This window comes from Sinocyclocheilus grahami, unplaced genomic scaffold (genome assembly GCF_001515645.1).
Source record: "Sinocyclocheilus grahami isolate Dianchi unplaced genomic scaffold, SAMN03320097.WGS_v1.1 scaffold73.1, whole genome shotgun sequence".
Classification (NCBI taxonomy): domain Eukaryota; kingdom Metazoa; phylum Chordata; class Actinopteri; order Cypriniformes; family Cyprinidae; genus Sinocyclocheilus; species Sinocyclocheilus grahami.
In genome coordinates, this window is record NW_015505252.1 from 475,614 (window position 1) to 488,782 (window position 13,169).

A 13,169-nucleotide genomic window follows, 5' to 3' on the forward strand; every position below is an offset into this window, starting at 1 on the left:
ATCTCCTCCGCGTCACCACCATTTTGGAGAGTATCACATATGTAAACAACGTAATGAACGTATCACTGTTGCCAACTAATTTTCAGGCGAAGTTGCTAAAAGTTGCTAAATTTGTTGCTAAATGACGTTGTGATGTCATTGCGTGATGACGTCATTACGTAATCACAATGCAAAAATTGTCACTACATCAAATCTCAGTAATTTAGATTTGTTCGTAAAATAAAAATTTAGCAACAAAATTGCTAAACTGGCAACACTGGAACATATGCTGTCAGCAGCACTGTACACAGATACATTGTTTATGCTTTGATCTGAACGTAAACACTGTGTACATAGGTTGCATAATGTTGTTTACGATTTTTAACATCATGTAACTATTTTTATATAAATAATCATTAAAATGATGCCTTAAATAATCTTAGCTACATGTATTAAAGAATGATTGGTCATATCTTGTGTTTAAATGACAATACAAGAGCTCGCGATCACCACACACTGCTCGTTTTAATTCATGCTTGAGTCAAACAACTTAAATGTACATCACATACATCATTTACAGCGCAAAATACATGCCAATATTAGACCATTCTTAACGTTTAATAAGAAAGAAATAAACAAACAGCATGTTACCCACACTACGAGCTATAAAGAATGAGAATGTGACGTAACGCCGCGTTGAGTTCTGGGAAACTGCTTTGTTTATCCGCCATATTTGCAGGATAGTGCTGGCTTCCGCTATTGAGTTTAGGGCAGTATTTGATTGTTTGTCGTGATTGTGAAAAATGTCACCAGTGTATGTCATTCATACTGCATCGATAATTGCAATAGTAACTCAGATCATCGTTCTGAGAGAAAACTGGACAATGCAATATGTGTTTTTTGCCTTTTCTATGTGTAAAAACTCCAAGGGAAGGAGGTCGCGGAGAAGACGCCGAATAGTGAATCTGTTAATGTCACTGATTAAACCCACTGACTCTCACTCAGTAAAATAATCACATTGCTGTGTGTTTTTGAAAGTTTTGATTTGGTTGGTTTAATAGTTAACATTACCTTCATTGCGAGCATGACTCTCACTAGGCTTGTGGATTAGCAGAACTTGAACAGGGGACTTTCTAAAATGCTTAAAGTGGCTTAATGTACCAAGACAGTGATAAAGACAAAATTGTAACTGTGTGCATTGAATTGATTTAATACACGAGTTTCACAATTTGAGTTGAATTACTGAAATAAATGAACTTTTCCACGACATTCTAATTGATTGAGATGCACCTGTACTATGTGCAGATATGAGATCAAAATGTGAATGCAACGCGTTTATTTACGTTAAGCATTTTCCTCTCATATAAAGAACGCGCTTAATGCACCGAGACAGTGATATTTAAACACCACATTCTGTACACATCTTACTAATGAAGCATATGTGTGGAAAAACAGACGAGCCCAAAATATGAACTTTAGAAATCGCTGTCTTAATCCAGAAGCGCTTTCTACAATTTGAGTTGAATTACTGAAATAAATGAACTTTTCCACGACATTCTAATTGATTGAGATGCACCTGTACTATGTGCAGATATGAGATCAAAATGTGAACGCAACGCGTTTATTTACGTTAAGCATTTTCCTCTCATATAAAGAACGCGCTTAATGCACCGAGACAGTGATATTTAAACACCACATTCTGTACACATCTTACTAATGAAGCATATGTGTGGAAAAACAGACGAGCCCAAAATATGAACTTTAGAAATCGCTGTCTTAGCCCATTTAACCAGCGTTTGAAAATGCTACAAAACTTTCCCCAAGCTCCTAGGGATTTGATTTTGCTTGTCATTTGTTGAAATAAATATAAAAAGTACTGTTCGCTGAATGTGACCCACAATCTCTGATTCTCCTCCGTGGTCATGGAAAAATGAATATTTATAATGACATCAATTATACTTAGTCATTTAAAAGTTTCCAACAAAGAAATGGATCGACTTGTTGAACACACTTTTATTTGGATAATGTACCATATGATGGCTGTACACTGTATTCAAGCTAATCGGGTAAACACTGCAAACCAAATTCTTCCCTGCAAACGATACAATGAAGAATGAATGGTTGTTTAACTTAAAGGCAAAAACAAAACAAAAGATAATCATTTATCCTTATAGAGAATGAGAAGTAACCATGGGAACGGATAGCGTATCCTGCTAAAATGGCGGCGCCTTCCCGAACTGCGGAGTGACAAGATCGTGACGTAACTCCTCATTCTCTATTACGCGCCACAACGGAAAACGGACCAATCACAAACGGCCCTCTGTGAGCAGCATTGGAACGTCAGTTGGTTCGTGACGTCACAGTGCTATGCCAGTACTATAAAGGCTCACGTTGGCCTGTCTGACGATTAATCGCTTGCGGTTCGTTGCTAGTTGCATTGTTTACACTTTGCACATCTTGCAGCCAACGCTAGTCGTTTTATTGCTAGTTGCATTCTAGTATCTTTCTCACTTTGCATTTCTTCCAGCCAACGCTTAGTTACTATTTCAGAATGCTACTTACGTTGCTAGGAGTAATTGCTTTAATTCAAAGAGAGAGGAAAAAAGTCAACAACACCCCCTCAGGTCAAGAAGAAAAAGCAGACCGGAGTGATGATGGTAAATGATATGTCCACGTTATGAATATGCAGCAATTCCCTTTCTGTACTGGAGTCTGCATATTTGGATGTTTAAAGGTATTTTTGGAGGACACAGTGAAGAATTTAGGGGCTTAGCTGAAGTCCAGTTTTATAAAGTCTGTAACTTAATATAACACAAATTATACTGCACAAACACAATTCAGAAACATAAAATCAACACATGACATTTTACTTTCAAGTTTTCACTTCTTTCAAGTTCATATTTGAATTTACACAAAACCGGGAATTTGCTAATCAATATTACTGTAATTACATTAAGTGATGTTTTAATTCATTGTAATGACTTGACACCTAATTTAATGTCTAAGTGTCATGATCTAGTCACAAATATTTAAGTTACATGCTAAGGTTACCATGCAAGCTTTGGATGACCTTATTCATATTCATACACGCAACCAATTTGGGAGCTGTAAAGGCACTTTTTTAATCTTTGATTGATTTGAAACATTTCTCTTATTTAAAAGCACAATGCTCATGATCATGCCAGAAAAAAAGACATCCATGCATGTATTATCATGCAGTATCATGATGCCTTTTTTTCTGGCATGTTCATGAGCATTGTGCTTTTAAATAAGAGAAATGTACATGATGTATACATTGACCATTTACTGAAAAAATAGAAAGCCATGCCTCCAAAAGGTCACTTCATAATTTACAGAAAGCTTATAGTTGCAGTAATATGTTAATATAGTTATAAAATATTTCATAAATGTTCTTTTAATGATTAATATCTTTTGGTCCATATTCTCCCCTTTAGGTCGAGAAGTCAATGACACAGGTACAGTCTGTGCCACATCCGACTCTTCTGTTCACTTCTCTCCAGCTTCTTTCAGTGCCGCATCCAGCTGTACTGAGGACACCCCCCAAACTGCAGTCTGTGCCATCTCCGGCTGTACTGATGACGCCCCCCAAACTACAGTCTGTGCTGCGTCCGGCTGTACTGATGACGTCCCCCAAACTACAGTCTGTGCTACGTCCGGCTGTACTGATGACGCCCCCCAAACTACAGTCTGTGACACGTCCGGCTGTACTGATGACGCCCCCCAAACTACAGTCTGTGCCACGTCCAGCTGTACTGATGACGTCGCCCAAACTACAGTCTTTGCCACGTCCAACTGTAGTGATGACATCCCCCAAATTACAGTCTGTGCTGCGTCCGGCTGTACTGATGACGACAGTTCTGCCAGATTAAGTGATGACGTCTTGTTTTTCACTGCCACGTCCAAATTAAGTTATTACATCTCGTTTTTCATTGGCACATCTAAATTAAGTGATGGCGTCTCGTTTTTCACTGCCATGCCCAAATTAAGTGATGGCGTCTCGTTTTTCACTGCCACGCCCAAATTAAATGATGACGTCTTGTTTTTCACTGCCACGCCCAAATTAAGTGATGGCGTCTCGTTTTTCACTGGCATATCTAAATTAAATGATGGCGTCTTGTTTTTCACTGCCATGCCCAAATTAAGTGATGGCGTCTCGTTTTTCATTGGCACATCTAAATTAAGTGATGGCATCTCATTTTTCACTGCCACGTCCAAACTAAGTGATGACGTCTCGTTTTTCACTGCCATGCCCAAATTAAGTGATGACGTCTTGTTTTTCATTGGCACATCTAAACTAAGTGATGGCGTCTCGTTTTTCACTGCCATGCCCAAATTAAGTGATGACGTCTTGTTTTTCATTGGCACATCTAAATTAAGTGATGGCGTCTCGTTTTTCACTGCCATGCCCAACTTAAGTGATGACGTCTTGTTTTTCATTGGCACATCTAAATTAAGTGATGGCATCTCATTTTTCACTGCCACGTCCAAACTAAGTGATGACGTCTCGTTTTTCTCTGCCACGTCCAAATTAAGTGATGATGTCTCATTTTTCTCTGCCATGTCCAATTTAAGTAGCGACGTCCCTCCATCTTTTTTCCCTGTGATGTCCAAATTAAGTGATGTTGTTTTATTTTATTCTGGCACATCCAAATTAAGTGATGACGTCTCTCTAGCTTTTTTCTCTGCCAAGTCCATATTAAGTGTTGATGTCCCTCCAGCCAGTTTCCCTGCAATGTCCAAATGTAGCGATGATGTCCCTCAAGCTTTATTCTCTGTGACGTCCAAAAGTAGTGATGACGTCCCTCCTGCTTTGTTCTCTGTGACGTCCAAAAGTAGTGATGACGTCCCTCCTCCTTTGTTCTCTGTGATGTCCAAAAGTAGTGATGATGCCCCTCCAGTTTTATTTTATGTCACATCCAAATGTATTGATGACGTCCCTCCAGCTTTATTCCCTGTGACGTCCAAAAGTAGTGATGACATCTCTCCAGTTTTATTTTATGTCACGTCTGACTGTAGAGATGAAGCCCTCCAAGCTTCAGTCCGTTTTGTAGCTGACTTGAGTGTTGGCGTCCCTCAGTCTCCAGTCCACGAAACATTAGACTGTGGAGTCAATGTCCCCCAAGCTACAACCTGTGCAGCACCTGACTGTAGTGGTTATGCTCCCCAAATTCATTCAAGCCAGCTACAGGATAATGAGACAACAATTATTGGTTAGTTTGCTACCACAACATAATCCAACACACACACACTTTAAAGTTTATACTTCAGATTGACTTTAATATGCATTTTGTTTAAGAGTAGTTAACATAGAAATGCAATTAATTTAAAGGTATTTGAATTGTATTTATGTATGACAAGTACAGGTAACTTGAATAGTTTTTAGTGTGACAAATGATTGTTTAAAGGCACAAATATTCAATGTAGTATCTCAATTATTATATTTTTTCTCAATTAATTGTAGTTTTTAAATAGATGAAGTAAGTGCTGTCACTGTGACATTTTATGTTGACATCTCTTATTTATCTTTTAAAAGACATCAATTCACACCGTTATGAAATTGGCAGTCAGCTGGGTGAAGGAGGCTTTGGAACCGTTTATGCAGCGACTCGTTTGGATGATGGCCTACAGGTATCAGTTTGTATTACTTACATTATTTTTCTAGCTAATCATTTTGTCTTATTATACATGTCCCGCTCTCTCCTGTGCAAGCACTCTTAGTGTACATCAACTATTTAAAGCACTTGTCCTGTCAGACCTGTTTAGACTATTTAAATTCATGAAAATGTACATGTCTATTCAGGGTTAATGTTTGAAATGATGTGAACTCTGCTGACAAATTAATTGTAAATCTTACACGCGTCCCTTTTTTGTTTTGTTGATCAGGTGGCGATAAAATTTGCATCCAACAGGAACACAAAGTTCATCAGCATTGTAAGTAGGCTGTGCTCTCTGTGTTTCTCCTCTCAGTCACTGTTTTCAATTTCAAACATCTCATATTAACATTAACCACAGACTCTGTGTTGTTGAGTGATTTTTCAGTATGCAGTCTGCCATTGTCAACAGTTGTTTAAGTTGAACTTGTTTAAGTCCTATATCTGTCTAACCATCAGAACAACTGTCTTTCTTCTAGGACGGTTGTTCCAAGCCTCTTCCATTGGAGGTCGCTTTGCAAATTCTTGCAAATAAACGCCCCAGGGTTGAGGAAATCATCCAGCTTCTGGACTGGCAGGTGGATCCTGACTATTACTTTATGGTGCTAGAGCGGCCCATGCCCTGTCAGTCCTTGTATGAATATTTAAAGTGCTACAAGGGCACCATGGAAGAGGACGTGGCACGAGTTATAATGCACCAGGCAATATTCGCAGCTCGAATGTGCTGCCTTCGTGGAGTGTTGCACCGGGATATTAAGCTGGAAAACCTTCTGATTAACCCGGACACACTCGAACTCAAATTGATTGACTTTGGCTGTGGTGCAATCCTCACCGACGTGGGTTACACGTCCTTTGCTGGTATGTATGATGAACCCTCAAAGCTGTGAAGTGGGTGTCTAATGGGATCCACTGTTGTGAATCAAATGGCATCAAATAATTTCTTGCATGATAATGAATATCTAGTTAAAATGCTGTGTTAATGGAAACAAAATGTCATCTCCAGGCTCAAGAGAGTACTGCCCTCCCGAGTATCACATGACCGGCAAGTACCACGGGGAACCAGGGACAGTGTGGTCACTCGGGATCCTCTTGTTTGTGATACTTTTTAGTAAATTTCCAAAAAGACGACATCTGCACAAGATTAATGCTAAAAACTGGACCAAAGCTGGCTTGTCGAAAGGTGAGATCTTCACTTCAGCAAAAATCAGTTGTACATCAGTGGCTTAATTAAGAATGGTCGTTGGGATAATTTGACTGTCGATCAAAGAGATCAGGTGTTAAGTTCAAAATGATAGTCAGACATCTCTATTTTCTTTCTGCACAGAATGCTGCGATTTAATTCGCCGTTGTCTACAGATTGACCCAAAACAGCGGATTGAACTGGGGAAACTCAGTCTCCACGACTGGTTTATGGTAAATACATTCTGTTGATTTTGAAGTATTTTGATTTGGTTTGGTTTAATAATCAGACTATGGATATTAGCTTTCTTACTCTTTCTTTTTATAGTTTTCTTTTCCTATGTGACAAGTTGCAGCGCTGTATGTTTAGACCATCTGAAATGATCTGACCTTTTCTAAAACATTTTTTTACTCCAAGAATGTTGCCTCTTTTTGTTGTGCATTTGTTTTCCGTCCTGTTTGTGTATTTTGACACTAAACCTGATTTCTGTTGTTTCAGACTGCAGACAAGGAGAATAACAACAGCACAATAATGGGTGAGTTTGGTACCATAAGCCTAACATACAACACACACACACACACACACACACACAGTCTTTACATGCTTTACACTGACTTTAATATGCACGTTTTTAAGAATAGTTCCTTTTCCAAATAGAAGAGACCTGTGCATGATCAACGGTAACAACTGGACCAAAGATGGCTTGTCGGAAGAATGCAGCGATTTTATTTGCTGCTGTCTGCAAATCAATCCGAAAGAGCGGATTGAACTGGAGAAACTTAGTCTCCATGACTGGTTTATGGTAAGTACATTTGAATGATTTTCAAGTATTTTTGATTTGTTTTGGTTTATTTATCAGGTTATAGACATTAGCTTTTTTTGCATGTGTCAGATGATATGCTGAATGTTTATACTTTCTGTTATATTTTTACTTCAGTTCTTAAATTTCCATTGTTTTTTACTGTAAATATGCTGCCTCTCTTTGATTGTTTTTATATGTTGTGTAATGTATTTAAACAGTAAACCTGATTTCTGATTTTCCTGGTTCTTGTTTTAGATTGCAGACAAGAAGAAATGAGGGGGAGCAAAAGAAAATAGTGTAAGTAATGACAGGAAAGACAGGAAGTTCAGTGACGGCCATGACAGGAACCCAAGCCCCCTGTCCTAAACTACAAACATTATATAGTCATAATATACAAAATAAATAAATAAAGGATCACCGCTATGTTGTATAATTACATTTATTGTTTAATATACAAAGTTTATTATTATTATTATTCATAAATATCATTAAATAAATATAAAAGAGTGCATGAAATTAAATGAAATTTTATATAGTTATCAATATATACAATTATATAAAACTAATAATAATAATATAGTATAAATATAAAGCTATCAAAAATAATAACAAATAAATAAAATATAAAAAGGTGAATAAAATATAAATAAATATAAAAGATGCACTGATATGTTGTGTTGTATAATTACATTTATTATTTAATATAAAAGGTGTATTGTTATTATTCATTCATAAATATCATTAAATATATAAATATAAAAAGGTGCATGAAATAAATGTCATTTTGTATAACAATAGTTTATCATATATAAATATATAAAACTCAGCAAAAAATATATTCAAAATATAAAGCAATTAAAAATAATTACAGATAAATAAAAAAGGTGCATAAAATATAAATGTAAAAAGGTGCATGAAATTAAATTACATTTTCTATAACAACAGTATAGTTTATAATATATATTAATATTTAATTTATAATTTAATTAATTTAATAATTTATGCATTTAGCAGACGCTTTTATCCAAAGCGACTTACAGTGCATTCAGGCTATACATTTTTTACCAGTATGTGTGTATATATATAATATATATTATATACATTTTTGAATAAATTATATATAAATATATGTGTGTGTGTGTTTGTGTATATATACTTCGGTTTTAATGGTCAAAAAGTGAGATCTAAACAGGTAAACATTTCATATTTGACAATTGTGTTACGATAGAAATGTTAAACAACCGACAGTAATATCCAGGGATGCAAACAACTCAATATTCTGAACAACTAGTAGTTAATGCTGTATTTAAATGTGTGTCAGAGATGTGTCTTTCTTCTGTATGCACGTGCAGTTGCAAGAAATCAAGAGGTATAAGCTTTGACTAAAAACTAGACACAAGCCCATAATAAACCTAAACAAATACAAATGCTTTATATCGGAAATAATGCTAAAATCGCATCTGCCTACTTTATGAACCAAGCCTAAATAGCAGGCCAAAAGACATTTATAACAGGTGGACATGGCAACACCTCAAGAACACACTTTGTGAGTGTAAAGCCGCCTTCCAAACATAAAGAAAACACGTCGTCTCAGTCAATGATGGTTTGGACAGACATGAGGGTGAGTACATTTTTACAGGTCACTTTTCTTACTCTGATGAAAAACAGCCTGGTCCACTGAGCTGGATCCTGCTGGTCTGATGGTTTTAGAGGGGCTTTTGGTCACTTTTCCTGCTGTGACCAAAGCTAAATCAACTTAAACCAGCAAACGCAGTCTGGACAGTTTTTTCATCAGGATGTTTATTGAACAAGCAGCTCTTTTGATATATTTTGTGATATACATACAGTACAGATGTAATGGAATGTCTCTCTCTGTCTTTTTGTCATTTAAGAATTCTGTCTAGTATGGGATTATTGCCAGGATCAACTGGAAGTTCCTTGTGAAGAACAGAGGACACGTGACAATGAACATTACAAATGTGCAATTAGAAGACAATTTGAATATGGTAAGTGCAGATTTACTGGATTAAATTACTAGTATTGCTAGAGTGAAATTTATTACATGATTCATAGCATCTTATTGTTTTCTTATTTCTGTTTTTCATAAACAAACCTCAATGTATGTTATGCATTACAAACCAGAGATGCTCATTGATTCATATTTTGTATCAATCACAATCACAGTAGGTTATGTCTTAAGTGAACATAAACAGTTAAGAAAGAAATCTGATGTGTATCAATGCATTGGATCTGTGCGTTAAGTCTTAAAGTGACAGCAGCCTATACTGTATTCTGTAAAGTTTTAATACGTAGAATAGCAAACTATATAAAAAGTGACAGCCACTTTCAATTTTTGCATTTGTCCCACATACTAAATAGGGATTGTGAGTTATTGACAGAAAATAAGGTGTTAAACAGTGAGGATGAGATTCACTATAAAGGTTTGAATGCTTAGAAGTGAAAGTTTTCAAGCAGACCAATAAATAAACTGCAGCTGATAGTATGGTAGCAATTTATTCATAGAGGGACAGTGTTAATTAAAATGATCTCTTCATGGGTTATCATATACAAGTCTAAACACTCGCAAAACATAACACATAGATCTAAGGACATAGATGTAAAAAAAACTGTGACGTTTACAGAGGTCCACTACACAGACACGAAAGTGCATAAGTAGCTGAAACCATATTGCAGAACTACAGAGGCACTTTAAAATGCTTTTTAGATACTCAACAATGTGCTTCACTTGTAATTAATGTGAATAGCATTGAGATGCAGACCTTTAGTCTTTATAATGGCCATGAAAAGAGAATGGATACACACATGTAGTTTAGCTTTCAAACAGTGTCTTGAAAGCGCTGCCTATCTCTCGGATCATGTCAGAGGTGATGGTAGATCTGCCGTGTTTGTGAAAGCCTGGTGATTACATTGCCTCGTCAGAGATGTAGCACCAAATGCAGCTCCCAGCGAGGGATTCTTGCTGGAAATGAACATTTACAATTAAACTGAAAGTGTTATGCAATGACACATTAAATAACTACTGAAGACAGCAACTTACTAGGGCTGTCCAAAAAATCTGTTAAAAAAATTAGGTGTGCATAAGGCAGCCTTGTCAGTGGCACATGAGATGTGATGACAATGAAAGTGTCGTTGCATTTGAATGCTTTTGTTAGCTTATCCAGTTCAACCCACTAGATGCGGTGCTGCTGTGTTGTACATTCAAAATATTGTGGAAAAAGAGAACATCAATGCAGAGGAGATCTTGTTTTTTTTAAAACAAGCTGTTTACACAGAACCCATATTTTGCACATTTTCTTAAATAATGTAAGTTCATCTTTTAAAAAACATGTCTTAAACATAAAACTTTATGGCTGTTTTTTTCCCTGTCCGACTGCATCTCATGTTTTTAAATGAAAAAGTACTCTGTGTGATTGGCTTTCGGCCTTTTGTATAAACTATGCATACATACATGATGTCAGTACCGTTTCTAGGCATAGATTATTGGGGCCTAGGGTGCCACCAACAGGAGGGATGATGGTTTGGCAGCATGAACATTTTGCTAAAATGTTCAGGTTTGGACAGACATGAGGGTGAGTACATTTTTACAGGTCACTTTTCTTACTCTGATGAAAAACAGCCTGGTCCACTGAGCTGGATCCTGCTGGTCTGATGGTTTTAGAGGGGCTTTTGGTCACTTTTCCTGCTGTGACCAAAGCTAAATCAGCTTAAACCAGCAAACGCAGTCTGGACAGTTTTTTCATCAGGATGTTTATTGAACAAGCAGCTCTTTTGATATATTTTGTGATATACATACAGTACAGATGTAATGGAATGTCTCTCTCTGTCTTTTTGTCATTTAAGAATTCTGTCTAGTATGGGATTATTGCCAGGATCAGCTGGAAGTTCCTTGTGAAGAACAGAGGACACGTGACAATGAACATTACAAATGTGCAATTAGAAGACAATTTGAATATGGTAAGTGCAGATTTACTGGATTAAATTACTAGTATTGCTAGAGTGAAATTTATTACATGATTCATAGCATCTTATTGTCCAAAAAATCTGTTAAAAAAATGAGGTGTGCATAAGGCAGCCTTGTCAGTGGCACATGAGATGTGATGACAATGAAAGTGTCGTTGCATTTGAATGTTTTTGTTAGCTTATCCAGTTCAACCCACTAGATGCGGTGCTGCTGTGTTGTACATTCAAAATATTGTGGAAAAAGAGAACATCAATGCAGAGGAGATCTTGTTTTTTTTAAAACAAGCTGTTTACACAGAACCCATATTTTGCACATTTTCTTAAATAATGTAAGTTCATCTTTTAAAAAACATGTCTTAAACATAAAACTTTATGGCTGTTTTTTTCCCTGTCCGACTGCATCTCATGTTTTTAAATGAAAAAGTACTCTGTGTGATTGGCTTTCGGCCTTTTGTATAAACTATGCATACATACATGATGTCAGTACCGTTTCTAGGCATAGATTATTGGGGCCTAGGGTGCCACCAACAGGAGGGGGTGCCAATGAGCCCCCACTGGATCCCCCAACATCACTGGGCTACAGTACTGTCATTCTGACAATGTCTTTATGCCATTGGATCAGAGGGATGTCAATTGCTGCCTGATTGTTGCATGCAAAGTTTGCATTTGGAGCACTTAACAACATCATTAGATCAATGGGTTCTGTCGGTGCTTTGTCAAGGTATGGCTTTTTTTTTTGCCATGCAATAAAGCCAAGTTCAAAGGCCAATTTAAAATATTTGTACAATAAAAAGTGCACAAAATCAGTATTTTGTTTATGCAGTATTTGTGGCAGTCGAGAAATCATGTTGTGAAATGTGTGCCTTTTTGTGCCAATGCATTGTTAAAGGATCAGCGTGTTGTGTAATATTCCCAACAAACTTTAACAGCCAATTAAAAAATATTGGTGTGGTAAAATTGGCTAATTCACAAGATCAATACATCCCTGTCAAATTTAACGCATCCTTACGGAAGTGTCAAAATGCTGAATCAATTAATTCACTTCCAAAGCGCTTAAAGAGGTCATATGATGTTGCTAAAAAGAACATTATTTTGTGTATTTGGTGTAATGAAATGTGTTTATGCGGTTTAAGGTTAAAAAAACACATTATTTTCCACATACTGTACATTATTGTTTCTCCTCTATGCCCCGCCTTTCTGAAACGCGTCGATTTTTACAAAGCTCATCGTTCTGAAAAAGCGAGGTGTGCTGTGATTGGCCAGCTATCCAGTGCGTTGTGATTGGCCGAATACCTCAAGCGTGTGACGGAAATGTTACGCCCCTTACCATACTGTGATGCCGTCTCCCGGCGCGACGAGACAAAACCAATAAAACCCATTACAAAGGAGGCATTTGTTGCATCCAGTGGGGACATAATTACGGATTATAATGACTTATACTGTCTTTTTACGCGTTGCGTTGCATCGCGCCGCATAAACATAAAACCATGTCTGCATTTGTGATCGGAGAAATGACAAACAACAAGCCCTACTCTACACTGCCCAAAAAACTCGC

General features: G+C 36.9%; 1 protein-coding gene across 1 annotated transcript; it reads left to right on the forward strand.

The window, feature by feature from the left end:
* Positions 1 to 4,732: 4,732 nt before the first annotated feature.
* LOC107585682 (serine/threonine-protein kinase pim-3-like) lies at positions 4,733 to 7,960 on the forward strand. Its single transcript, XM_016272811.1, has 7 exons — positions 4,733 to 5,210; positions 5,534 to 5,628; positions 5,884 to 5,931; positions 6,131 to 6,509; positions 6,655 to 6,831; positions 6,976 to 7,064; positions 7,889 to 7,960. Exons 1-7 carry the CDS (start codon positions 4,733 to 4,735, stop codon positions 7,907 to 7,909), a joined length of 1,287 nt encoding a protein of 428 aa, XP_016128297.1. The 3' UTR covers positions 7,910 to 7,960.
* The last annotated feature ends 5,209 nt before the right edge of the window (positions 7,961 to 13,169 follow it).